Here is a 13,929-nt window from a genome sequence, read left to right as displayed (position 1 = left end):
AGAGGCTGGGGAGCAGTCACACAGGGAAGAAAATTCCAGGGAGTGTGGTCGAGCCTGAAAAAGTCTCTTCACATAAGCATTCTGGAACTAAGAGCAATCTACAATGCTCTAAGCCAGGCGGAACCTCTGCTTCAAGGAAGACCGGTGTTGATCCAGTCGGACAACATCACGGCAGTCGCCCATGTAAACAGACAGGGCGGCACAAGAAGCAGGAGGGCAATGGCAGAAGCTGCCAGGATCCTTCGCTGGGCGGAGAATCACGTGATAGCACTGTCAGCAGTATTCATCCCGGGCGTGGACAACTGGGAAGCAGACTTCCTCAGCAGACACGACCTTCACCCGGGAGAGTGGGGACTTCATCCAGAAGTTTTCCACATGCTATTAAACCGTTGGGTAAAACCAATGGTGGACATGATGGCGTCTCGCCTCAACAAAACACTGGACAGGTATTGCGCCAGGTCAAGAGATCCGCAGGCAATAGCTGTGGACGCGCTGGTAACACCTTGGGTGTACCAGTCGGTATATGTGTTTCCTCCTCTGCCTCTCATACCAAAGGTATTGAGGATTATACGGCAAAAAGGAGTAAGACTAGTGGCTCCGGATTGGCCAAGAAGGACTTGGTACCCGGAACTTCAAGAGATGGTCCCGGACGATCCGTGGCCTCTACTTCTGAGAAGGGACCTGCTTCAGCAGGGTCCTTGTCTTTTTCAAGACTTACCGCGGCTGCGTTTGACGGCATGGCGTTTGAATGCCAGATCCTAAAAGGAAAAGGCATTCCAGAAGAAGTCATTCCTACCTTGATAAAGGCAAGGAAGGAAGTCACCGCGAAGCATTATCGCCGTATTTGGCGAAAATATGTTGCGTGGTGCGAGCAGCGGAGTGCTCCGATGGAGGAATTTCAACTGGGTCGTTTTCCTACATTTCCTGCAATCAGGATTGTCTATGGGTCTCAAATTGGGATCTATTAAGGTTCAAATTTCGGCCCTATCAATATTCTTCCAAAAAGAATTGGCCTCAGTCCCTGAGGTCCAGATTTTTATCAAAGGAGTACTGCATATACAGCCTCCTGTGGTGCCTAAGGTGGCACCGTGGGATCTAAATGTAGTTTTAGATTTCCTCAAATCCAATTGGTTTGAACCACTAAAGAATGTGGATTTGAAATATCTCACATGGAAAGTGACTATGTTACTGGCCCTGGCTTCGGCCGGGAGAGTATCTGAACTGGCGGCTTTGTTTTATAAAAGCCCTTATTTAATTTTCCATTCGACATAGGGCAGAGCTGCGGACGCGTCCGCATTTTCTCCCTAAGGTGGTATCAGCGTTTCACCTGAACCAGCCTATTGTAGTGCCTGCGGCTACAGACGACTTGAAGGACTCCAAGTTGTTGGACGTTGTCAGAGCCTTAAAAATATACATTTAAAGGACGGCTGGAGTCAGAAAATCTGACTCGCTGTTTATACTGTATGCACCCAACAAGTTGGGTGCACCTGCTTCTAAGCAGTCGATTGCTCGTTGGATTTGTAACAAAATTCAACTTGTACATTCTGTGGCAGGCCTGCCACAGCCTAAATCTGTTAAGGCCCATTCCGCAAGGAAGGTGGGCTCATCTTGGGCGGCTGCCCGAGGGGTCTCGGCATTACAACTCTGCCGAGCAGCTACGTGGTCAGGGGAGAACACGTTTGTAAATTTTTACAAATTTGATACCCTGGCAAAGGAGGACCTGGAGTTCTCTCATTCGGTGCTGCAGAGTCATCCGCACTCTCCCGCCCGTTTGGGAGCTTTGGTATAATCCCCATGGTCCTTTCAGGAACCCCAGCATCCACTTAGGACGATAGAGAAAATAAGAATTTACTTACCGATAATTCTATTTCTCGGAGTCCGTAGTGGATGCTGGGCGCCCATCCCAAGTGCGGATTATCTGCAATACTTGTACATAGTTATTGTTAACTAATTCGGGTTATTGTTTAGGAAGCCATCTTTCAGAGGCTCCTCTGTTATCATACTGTTAACTGGGTTTAGATCACAAGTTGTACGGTGTGATTGGTGTGGCTGGTATGAGTCTTACCCGGGATTCAAAATCCTCCCTTATTGTGTACGCTCGTCCGGGCACAGTACCTAACTGGAGTCTGGAGGAGGGTCATAGGGGGAGGAGCCAGTACACACCACCTGACCTGTAAAAGCTTTACTTTTGTGCCCTGTCTCCTGCGGAGCCGCTATTCCCCATGGTCCTTTCAGGAACCCCAGCATCCACTACGGACTCCGAGAAATAGAATTATCGGTAAGTAAATTCTTATTTTCTCTAACGTCCTAGTGGATGCTGGGGACTCCGTAAGGACCATGGGGAATAGACAGGCTCCGCAGGAGACTGGGCACTCTAAGAAAGAATTAGTACTACTGGTGTGCACTGGCTCCTCCCTCTATGCCCCTCCTCCAGACCTCAGTTAAAATCTGTGCCCGGAAGGAGCTGGGTGCATTTTAGTGAGCTCTCCTGAGCTTGCTATTAAGAAAGTATTTTAGTTAGGTTTTTTTTTTTTTTTTCAGAGAGCTTCTGCTGGCAACAGACTCTCTGCTACGTGGGACTGAGCGGAGAGAAGCAAACCTACTAACTGCGGCTAGGTTGCGCTTCTTAGGCTACTGGACACCATTAGCTCCAGAGGGTTCGAACACAGGAACTTAACCTTGGTCGCCCGTTCCCGGAGCCGCGCCGCCGTCCCCCTCGCAGAGCCAGAAGACAGAAGCCGGCGGATGAAGCAAGAAGACGTCAAAATCGGCGGCAGAAGACTCCTGTTTTCACATGAGGTAGCGCACAGCACTGCAGTTGTGCGCCATTGCGCCCACACTAACCCACACACTCCGGTCACTGTAGGGTGCAGGTCGCAGGGGGGGGGGCGCCCTGGGCAGCAATTGAGTACCTCCTGGCAAAAGCAGCATATATACAGCTGGGCACTGTATATATGCATGAGCCCCCGCCATTTTTTACACCAAATCGCGAGACAGAAGCCTGCCGCTGAGGGGGCGGGGCTTCTTCCTCATCACTCACCAGCGCCATTTTCTCTCCACAGCTCCGCTGAGAGAAAGCTCCCCAGGCTCTCCCCTGCAGACTCACGGTAGAAAGAGGGTAAGAAGAGATGGGGGGCACATAAATTTAGCGCAATAATCATATATACAGCAGCTACTGGGTAAACACTAAGTTACTGTGTGATTCCTGGGTCATATAGCGCTGGGGTGTGTGCTGGCATACTCTCTCTCTGTCTCTCCAAAAAGCCTTGTGGGGGTCCTGTCCTCATATAGAGCATTCCCTGTGTGTGTGGTGTGTCGGTACGCTTGTGTCGACATGTTTGACGAGGAGGGCTATGTGGAGGCAGAGCAGGTGCAGATGAATGAGGTGTCCCCGCCGACGGCGCCGACACCTGATTGGATGGATATGTGGAAGGTGTTAAATGATAATGTAAACTCCTTGCATAAAAGGTTGGATAAAGCTGAAGCCTTGGGACAGTCGGGGTCTCAGCCCATGCCTGATCCTACAGCGCAGAGGCCGTCAGGGTCTCAGAAGCGCCCACTATCCCATATTGTTGACACAGATATCGACACGGATTCTGACTCCAGTGTCGATGGTGATGATGCAAAATTGCAGCCTAAAATGGCTAAAGCCATCCGCTACATGATTGTAGCTACGAAGGATGTATTGCACATATCAGAGGTAAACCCTGTCCCTGACAAGAGGGTTTATATGTTTGGGGAAAAAAAGCAAGAGGTGACTTTTCCCCCTTCACATGAGTTAAATGAGTTATGTGAAAAAGCTTGGGATTCTCCTGATAGGAAAGTGCTGATTTCCAAAAGGTTACTTATGGCGTACCCCTTCCCGCCAACGGACAGGATGCGCTGGGAATCCTCCCCTAGGGTAGACAAAGCTCTGACACGCTTATCTAAGAAGGTGGCCCTGCCGTCACAGGATATGGCCTCCCTGAAGGATCCTGCGGATAGGAAGCAGGAAGGTATCCTGAAGTCTGTTTATACACATTCAGGTACCATACTGCGGCCGGCAATTGCGTCGGCCTGGATGTGTAGTGCTGTAGCAGCATGGACAGATACACTGTCTGAGGAACTGGATACCTTGGACAAGGATACTATTTTACTGACCCTGGGGCATATAAAAGACGCTGTCCTATATATGAGGGATGCCCAGAGGGACATTTGCCTACTGGGCTCTAGAATAAATGCAATGTCGATTTCTGCCAGAAGGGTCCTGTGGACTCGGCAATGGACAGGCGATGCCGACTCTAAAAAGCACATGGAGGTTTTACCCTACAAGGGTGAGGAATTGTTTGGGGACGGTCTCTCGGACCTAGTTTCCACAGCTACAGCTGGGAAGTAAAATTTTTTGCCATATATTCCCTCACAGCCTAAGAAAGCACCGTATTACCAAATGCAGTCCTTTCGATCACAAAAAGGCAAGAAAGTCAGAGGTGCGTCCTTTCTTGCCAGGGGCAGGGGTAGAGGAAAGAAGCTGCGCCATACAGCTAGTTCCCAGGAACAGAAGTCCTCCCCGGCTTCCACTAAATCCATGACGCTGGGGCTCCACAGGTGGAGCCGGGAGCGGTGGGGGCGCGTCTCCGAAAATTCAGCCACCAGTGGGTTCGCTCACAGGTGGATCCCTGGGCTATACAGATTGTGTCTCATGGATACAAGCTGGAATTCGAAGTGATGCCCCCTTACCGTTACCTAAAATCAGCCCTGCCTGCTTCCCCCATAGAAAGGGAAGTAGTGTTAGCGGCAATTCACAAATTATATCTCCAGCAGGTGGTGGTACAGGTTCCCCTCCCTCAACAGGGAAGGGGTTACTATTCCACAATGTTTGTGGTTCCGAAACCGGACGGTTCGGTCAGACCCATATTGAATTTAAAATCCCTGAACATTTACCTGAAAAGGTTCAAGTTCAAGATGGAATCGCTCAGAGCGGTCATTGCAAGCCTGGAAGAGGGGGATTTTATGGTGTCTCTGGACATAAAGGATGCTTACCTGCATGTCCCCATTTATCCACCTCATCAGGAGTACCTCAGATTTGTGGTACATGACTGTCATTACCAATTCCAGACGTTGCCGTTTGGTCTCTCCACGGCACCGAGAATATTTACCAAGGTAATGGCGGAAATGATGGTGCTCCTTCGAAAGCAGGGTGTCACAGTTATCCCATACTTGGACGATCTCCTCATAAAGGCGAGGTCCAGAGAGCAGTTGCTGATCAGCGTAGCACACTCTCAGGAAGTGTTGCAACAGCACGGCTGGATTTTGAATATTCCAAAGTCGCAGCTGATCCCTACGACTCGTCTGCCCTTCCTGGGCATGATTCTGGACACGGACCAGAAAAAGGTGTTTCTCCCGGCGGAGAAGGCTCAGGAGCTCGTGACTCTGGTCAGAGAACTCTTAAAACCAAAACAGGTGTCGGTGCATCACTGCACGCGAGTCTTGGGAAAGATGGTGGTGTCATACGAAGCCATTCCCTTCGGCAGGTTCTATGCGAGGACCTTTCAGTGGGATCTGTTGGACAAGTGGTCCGGATCGCATCTTCAGATGCATCGGCTGATCACCCTATCCCCCAGGGCCAGGGTGTCTCTTCTGTGGTGGCTGCAGAGTGCTCACCTTCTCGAGGGCCGCAGGTACGGCATACAGGACTGGGTCCTGGTGACCACGGATGCAAGCCTCCGAGGATGGGGAGCAGTCACTCAGGGAAGAAACTTCCAAGGGCTGTGGTCAAGTCAGGAGGCTTGTCTGCACGTCAATATCCTGGAACTAAGGGCCATATACAACGCCCTGAGTCAAGCAGACAACATCACCGCAGTGGCTCATGTAAACCGCCAAGGCGGCACAAGAAGCAGGGTAGCGATGGCGGAAGCCACCAGGATTCTTCGTTGGGCGGAGAATCGCGTACAAGCACTGTCAGCAGTGTTCATTCCGGGAGTGGACAACTGGGAAGCAGACTTCCTCAGCAGGCACGACCTCCACGCGGGAGAGTGGGGACTTCATCAAGAAGTCTTCACACAGATTACAAATCGATGGGAACTGCCACAGGTGGACATGATGGCATCCCGCCTCAACAAAAAGCTACAAAGGTATTGCGCCAGGTCAAGAGACCCTCAGGCGATAGCTGTGGACGCACTAGTAACACCGTGGGTGTTCCAGTCGGTCTATGTTTTTCCTCTTCCTCTCATACCCAAGGTGCTGAGAATCGTAAGAAAAAGAGGAGTGAGAACAATACTCATTGTTCCGGATTGGCCAAGAAGGACTTGGTACCCGGAACTGCAAGAAAAGCTCACAGAGGACCCATGGCCTCTGCCTCTCAGACAGGATCTGTTGCAACAGGGGCCCTGTCTGTTCCAAGACTTACCGCGGCTGCGTTTGACGGCATGGCGGTTGAACGCCGGATCCTAGCGGAGAAAGGCATTCCGGATGAAGTTATTCCTACGCTGATAAAGGCTAGGAAGGACGTGACAGCAAAACATTATCACCGTATATGGCGAAAATATGTTGCTTGGTGTGAGGCCTGGAAGGCCCCTACAGAGGAATTCCAGCTGGGCTGGTTCCTGCACTTCCTACAGTCAGGAGTGACTATGGGCTTAAAATTAGGATCCATAAAGGTCCAGATTTCGTCCCTATCCATTTTCTTTCAAAACGAACTGGCTTCGCTTCCTGAAGTTCAGACGTTTGTAAAGGGAGTGCTGCATATTCAGCCCCCTTTTGTGCCACCAGTGGCACCTTGGGATCTTAACGTGGTGTTGAGTTTCCTGAAATCTCACTGGTTTGAGCCACTTAAGACCGTGGAGCTAAAGTATCTCACGTGGAAAGTGGTCATGCCATTGGCCTTAGCTTCGGCTAGGCGTGTGTCAGAATTGGCGGCTTTGTCATGTAAAAGCCCTTATCTGGTTTTCCATATGGACAGGGCAGACTCGTCCGCAATTTCTGCCGAAGGTGGTGTCATCTTTTCATTTGAACCAACCTATTGTGGTGCCTGCAGCTACTCGTGACTTGGAGGACTCCAAGTTGCTTGATGTAGTCAGGGCTTTGAAGATTTATGTAGCCAGGACGGCTGGAGTCAGGAAAACTGACTCGCTGTTTATCCTGTATGCATCCAACAAGCTGGGTGCTCCTGCTTCAAAGCAGACTATTGCTCGCTGGATCTGTAACACGATTCAGCAGGCTCATTCTGCGGCTGGTTTGCCGCATCCAAAATCAGTGAAAGCCCATTCCACAAGGAAAGTGGTCTCTTCTTGGGCGGCTGCCCGAGGGGTCTCGGCATTACAACTTTGCCGAGCAGCTACTTGGTCGGGTTCAAACACCTTTGCAAAGTTCTATAAGTTTGATACCCTGGCTGAGGAGGATCTTGTGTTTGCCCATTCGGTGCTGCAGAGTCATCCGCACTCTTCCGCCCGTTTGGGAGCTTTGGTATAATCCCCATGGTCCTTACGGAGTCCCCAGCATCCACTAGGACGTTAGAGAAAATAAGATTTTACTCACCGGTAAATCTATTTCTCGTAGTCCGTAGTGGATGCTGGGCGCCCGTCCCAAGTGCGGACTTTCTGCAATACGTGTATATAGTTATTGCTTAATAAAAGGGTTATGTTATGTTGGCATCTGTTGTTTGATGCTCTGTTGTTGTTCATACTGTTAACTGGGTATGTTATTACGAGTTATACGGTGTGATTGGTGTGGCTGGTATGAGTCTTACCCTGGATTCCAAAATCCTTTCCTTGTAATGTCAGCTCTTCCGGGCACAGTTTCCTTAACTGAGGTCTGGAGGAGGGGCATAGAGGGAGGAGCCAGTGCACACCAGTAGTACTAATTCTTTCTTAGAGTGCCCAGTCTCCTGCGGAGCTCGTCTATTCCCCATGGTCCTTACGGAGTCCCCAGCATCCACTACGGACTACGAGAAATAGATTTACCGGTGAGTAAAATCTTATTTTTACACCCATCCACGTTCCTGAAGAAATCCCCTTTTTTTTGCATACGTACTTGACCACAACGAGGACCAGAGATTGTGGATTGGGGTCAAGAGGAACACAAACACCAAAAAGAAACCTTTATGGACCCGTTCCCACGTACCATACTGTGAGCTGGGTACGCCCTATATTCATACCTTTCCTGTATTGTCTTTAAATAGCCTGACTGATGTATATGGGATGGTAAAAAACCTTAACCCTGGGGGATTGTGAAGCTGACTCAAAAGATACCTTTATATAGGTCTATCCTTGTACATAGATGTGAGTACGGTACGCATACTATTATCAACTAAAAGGGGAAGCCACTTTTCTAATAGGGAGGAACCCCTTTGTTCAGAACGTATTACACGATTGGTCGGTATTTCTCCCTCCCCCCTCTGTTTCTTGAGGATTTGAGAGACGCACTTCCGTCGAGGGGTACTGCATTAATCAACACGGGACGTGAGACCAAAACGATACCTTTATATGAGGATATCGTCACGTTTTTACGAGAGTACGGTACGAATTCTTGAATTTACACAAGGAGAGTTTACAAAAGAGAAACTTTAAAATAAACCTACTACACTATCGGTCCTCTCATTTCTTCTTTTTGCGGGATGTTGGACTTCAGAAGATACATCCAGCACTATTCAGGACTATTCAAAACGGTTGAACATTTGAGAGATGTTTTTATAAAAACTTCATTCTTCACACAATATTTTGTGTATTGTAACATGTGATGTGCATAGAGTGTTCCCTAACCTTTCTTGTTGTTATTGTACTGGTTGTTGAGTGACACCCATCAGATACCACCACTGCAGCCGTCTAGGGCGCAGCAGCTCTCTTCAGCCGTTTGTGTTATTAGTTAGGCTACAATATGCACAGACACCCCCAATTTGTTGCCATTCTGGTGATAACTTATTAAATGTTGACATTCTGGGTGTGTCAACAGTTTAATCATGTTGACCTAAGTGTATGTCAACATAGTTGTCGACCTGACTTTCATGTCAACATTCTGACTGTCGACTCTCTTGACTGTTGAATAGGCATACCACATCCAACATAACACTGGGTGTTACGTCACTTTCAGTCTCCCCTGTTTGAAGCCTAATACCTTCCTGTAAGAATTCTGCCTGATCACCTTACACACGCTTCCAGTGCACAGATCCAGTGAGGAGATATATGTCTTGTGCAGACTTGCTCTCAGTGACACTTCACTTACTATTTGTATGCTGGAAAACTTAAGAATGTTTAATCTACCTGCTTCTCACCTTTTCTACGCACCTTCTTACAGGCCAAAGTAGCAGTCATTTATAAGGCTCACAATTTATATTATGCAGCAAATCTGTGTAATAGTCTAGATTATTCCAAATCAAGTTGACTTTGCTGTAAAATCCATCCCCTTGCAGATCAGACACATAAATTTGCTCATCGGTGTGTCTGTCCCACAGTGTCCCTACGCCTCTATCACAATCACAATGTTCTGATTACTGGGCAATTCCATGTGTAGTTCAGTAATAGACTATGCACGTATTCATGATTAGAGTGTCATGATGGGGGCTCTTGCACCATATGTAAATCATCTTGCATGATTGTGGTGATAAATAAAACACATATTCTGACACATAAGATAGTTTTGTATCTTAATGCAGTATATCCTTACTAACGTCTGTAGCAGTCATGATAAGAGATTGGTATCCGCTTCCCAACTGTAACTACAACAAAGCTATGACTGTTCTGTCTTGTGACAAATGCTCCTGGGGTCTGCAGTGTTGTCTGCTGTGTAATTGCTTTCTGTAATTAAACATTCAGAATGCATTTACAAGCTGTTTAAGTATATGTCTGTTTTTAATACAAATTTTATGCATTAACTACTCTATTCTAATATTAATCTTTCCATTCTATGTAATTCCATTCTATGATTTAGAAGTTAAAAATGTTAGTATAACTGTGAGGTTAAAAGAACAAGTTCTATGTGTTCTAAAGCTGGTCATTGACCACTATTCTTCTTTGCATTCTATCTTTCTTGTCTGCTTTGCAGCCAAGTATCATTTTAGGTGGCATTATATATGTTTGTTTCCTTCTGGATACAGTTGTGTCCATTAGTGAGAGTAGAACTTTCACTTGCAGGCAATAAATGACTCAACTTGCTCTTATGGCTCCTTCAGGTCAGAGCCTGCTATATCCAAAGCAAGGTGCAAGGGAAGAGCTGAGAGAGTACTGCAGAACCAGGAATGATTGATCATTGGCAGCACGCTTCTGCTGCTTAGATGTAAGTCAGGCTCAGGCTAAAATGAATTTGTGGTGTTCTGGCCTGACCTGCAGTTTACATATGGACAACAGGCGTGTGCCTGCACAGGAATAGATGATCTCTGCGTCTTCAGCATTTCCGGAGTCATTTACTACAAATCTCAGTGTAATAAAATGTTAGCAAAGGGCTCTTTTTAATGCTCCCTATTAAATACTTAGTTGAAAATCTCAGGAGTTAGCTAAAAATGAAAAGTTGCAGTTGGATATGTACACGCCAATATATTAATGTCCACTCAGGTGGAAAACCTCTTGTTAAAGTGATTATATTTGTCACGGTAAAATAATCTACATTATTTGCTGTTGTTTCAGCGAGCGAGGGTATGGATCCCTGATCCTGAAGAAGTCTGGAAATCTGCAGAGATCCAAAAGGATTATAAACCAGGGGACACCGTTCTCCAGCTACGCCTTGAGGAAGGCCCGGTATGAGTTTGTTCTGTTTCATCTAGCTGATTGAAGTGACAGACTACAATGTGGTGATATATTACAGTCTACCAGTCATTTTCTGTTCCTGTGTCTGAGAAGTCACCAGTGTGCCTTGCAGCAATGTTTCCTTTTGTCTTTTGAAATAGATTTAAACTGATGTGTATATGGCCAGTGATCAGTTTAGCTAGCACGTGAAAGGTATATCTCTCAACCATCCCATTTATGTTCATACTAGTATGTCCACTTCCTCTTGCACGTAGATCTCCCTGTCTCGATGTCCCTTTTTATCTGATATATATAAACTCTTCCACTAGCTCAGTAGTGTCTGTTTGACACTTGCGTTTATTCAGTATCACTTCCCATTTTTTATTGCTGTGGTTTTACAGTTTTTTGTGTATGCATGGACCTGTCTGAGAACGCATGAGAGAAATAGGTTTTCCTGTAGTACATCTGGTTTTACTGCCCCCTTTGCCTATATGCCGTACGGGAAGCTATTAGGTAGGCACCCTTATCTCATTAATATTAATCTTGAAGTCTGTGTTTGTTAGTGATTTCATTGGCTGTATTACAGATGTGTCGTCATACATCTAGCCATGCAGTGCAAAATGCCTGGTGTGTGTGAGCTGATGTGCAACTCTGCTAATGTCTGGACATCTTTTTTTTATTTATTTTTTTGTCGAAAATGCGTCTTAGTCACAACGTGATGCAACTAGAAAGCACGAGGAGACTGCACTGATTACTTTGAAATATGGCACTTGTATACTGTGGGTGACTGAGTCTGTATATGGAGCAGAACAGTACTTGTACTGGAAAGAAGCTGCAGCTGCTACATTGTAGCACTTCGTATATAGATTCAGAGACTCAGTCGCACATAGATATATACAAGTTTCATATATCAAATTAATTAGCACAGTCTCGTGCGCCCTACTTATTGCGACTAAGATGCATTTTCGGGGAAAAAAGACACCAGACGCTAGAATATTCTTATGCGACCTTGTGTCCCAAGAAGGACTGTTTGGCGTGACTGCTGCGAATATGTATGAGGACACATCTGTAACAGACACAGCATTGAAATACAAGTACCCACTGTACATTAGCAGCAGCGGTTCCTTTTTAGCCTATTGAAATGGATTATGTCCCTGTTGTACCCAGGTGACCTTCCTCCATGCCAGCGTGGCGAGTCTGAGGCAGCTGGCTTGTGGAGATGTGAAGGCCCATCATAATGTATGGAAGGAACTCTGGATAGAAAGTTGTCAGTTATTAGAAAGTAATGTACTTATCTTCTTGCTGCAAACCAGGTATAAACTGATGCTATTAAAGGATAAGACCATAAAAGGGACAAACAGTTGCTATAAATGGAATAGTAACCTCATGAGTGTTTCTATTCTGGAGTCAAACAGTTAAATGACATTATGTATTAATTATATTCAAGGATTTGGAATACCGTCTAGATGCCAAAAGAAAGGAGTTGCCACCCTTGAGGAATCCAGACATCCTTGTAGGTGAAAATGACCTCACTGCCTTGAGTTACCTCCATGAGCCAGCCGTCCTGCACAACCTCAAAGTCCGCTTCATAGACTCTAAACTGATTTACACGTACTGCGGTGAGTGCTCCCAGCTCATTCCTACCTCCGTGTCACAACGGTGCATGATTACTGTACGCGTAATGATTCTGTATTCTGTTCTATTACCTCATTTTTCTCTAGGGAAACAACTGCAGTCAGACACCTATCTATAGTCCGTGACATGCATGCAGTATTACCTCATCTGGTAATGACTGCAATTCATTATTCATGGTTGTATGAAATAAGAATTCATTGTAAAAATAAGGATGACGATAGATCTGATTGTTATGCTGTGTTACTATTTATTTGTAAGTATATGACTACTGTCTGCAGGGCTGGATTAAGCCTTGGGGGGCCCAGGGCACTTAAAACAGGGGGGCCCCAGTGGAGGTAGGGGGTGTATATTAGATTGTGCGTATCTCCGAACATGAACCATTCCAGGAAGGACAAGAAGCTTTCTACCTGGACTTCCCTCTTAATATATGATTATCGTCACCTGTGTTGAACTATTTTATTGATAACACAGGTGATTACAACCATAACTTAAATAGGGGCGGAGCCAACTCCCTCAGCACACTGGCGCCATTATTCCCTCACAGCTTCGCTGGAAGGAAGCTCCCTGGCTCTCCCCTGCAGTCCTGCACTACAGAAAGGGTAAAAAAGAGAGGGGGGCACAATTTAGGCGCAGTATATATATATTATAGGCAGCTATAGGGGAAAACACTCTGTATAGTGATATCCCTGTGTTACATAGCGCCCTGGTGTGTGCTGGCATACTCTCCCTCTGTCTCCCCAAAGGGCTTTGTGGGGTCCTGTCCTCTGTAAGAGCATTCCCTGTGTGTCTGCTGTGTGTCGGTACTGCTGTGTCGACATGTATGATGAGGATAATGATGTGGAGGCGGATCAAATGCCTGTGAATGTGATGTCACCCCCTGCGGGGTCGACACCAGTGTGGATGGACTTATGGAAGGAATTACGTGACAGTGTCAGCTCCTTACATAAAAGGTTTGACGACATAGGACAGCCGGCTACTCAGCTTGTGCCTGTCCAAGCGTCTCAAATGTCATCAGGGGCTATGAAACGCCCGCTACCTCAGATGACAGATACAGATGTCGACACGGATACCGACTCCAGTGTCGACGATGATGAGACGAGTGTACCCTCCAATAGATCCACCCGTTATATGATTGAGGCTATGAAAAATGTTTTACACATTTCTGATGATACCCCAGGTACCACAAAAAAGGGTATTATGTTTGGTGAGAAAAAACTACCAGTAGTTTTTCCTGCATCTGACGAATTAAATGAGATGTGTGAGGAAGCGTGGACTTCCCCAGATAAGAAATTGATCATTTCTAAACGGTTAATGGCTGCGTACCCTTTCCCGCCAGAGGATAGGTCACGCTGGGAAACACCCCCTAGGGTAGATGAAGCATTGACACGCTTATCAAAGAAGGTGGCACTACCGTCTCTGGATACGGCCGCCCTAAAAGAACCTGCTGATAGAAAGCTGGAAAGTACCCTAAAAGCTATATACACACACACTGGCATTATATTGAGACCCGCTATTGCATCAGCTTGGATGTGCAGTGCTGCTGCTGCGTGGTCAGACTCCCTGTCGGAAAACATTGATACCATGGATAGGGACAATATTTTGC

At 46.7% G+C, this 13,929-nt stretch overlaps 1 protein-coding gene across 4 annotated transcripts in view; it reads left to right on the top strand.

The window, feature by feature from the left end:
* Nucleotides 1-13,929, top strand: part of MYO5A (myosin VA) — a 310,460-nt gene that overhangs the window by 169,908 nt on the left and 126,623 nt on the right. For all 4 annotated transcript variants that reach the window (XM_063926103.1, XM_063926102.1, XM_063926101.1 and 1 more), the window contains exons 2-3: nt 10,593-10,703; nt 12,139-12,310. In XM_063926103.1, coding sequence (XP_063782173.1) covers nt 10,593-10,703; nt 12,139-12,310 — 283 coding nt within the window. The remainder of the gene's footprint in view (nt 1-10,592; nt 10,704-12,138; nt 12,311-13,929) is intronic.

This window comes from Pseudophryne corroboree, chromosome 6 (genome assembly GCF_028390025.1).
Source record: "Pseudophryne corroboree isolate aPseCor3 chromosome 6, aPseCor3.hap2, whole genome shotgun sequence".
Taxonomy (NCBI): Eukaryota; Metazoa; Chordata; class Amphibia; order Anura; family Myobatrachidae; genus Pseudophryne; species Pseudophryne corroboree.
The sequence above is the reverse complement of the archived record's forward strand: the minus strand, read 5'-3'. Positions and strand labels throughout refer to the sequence as shown.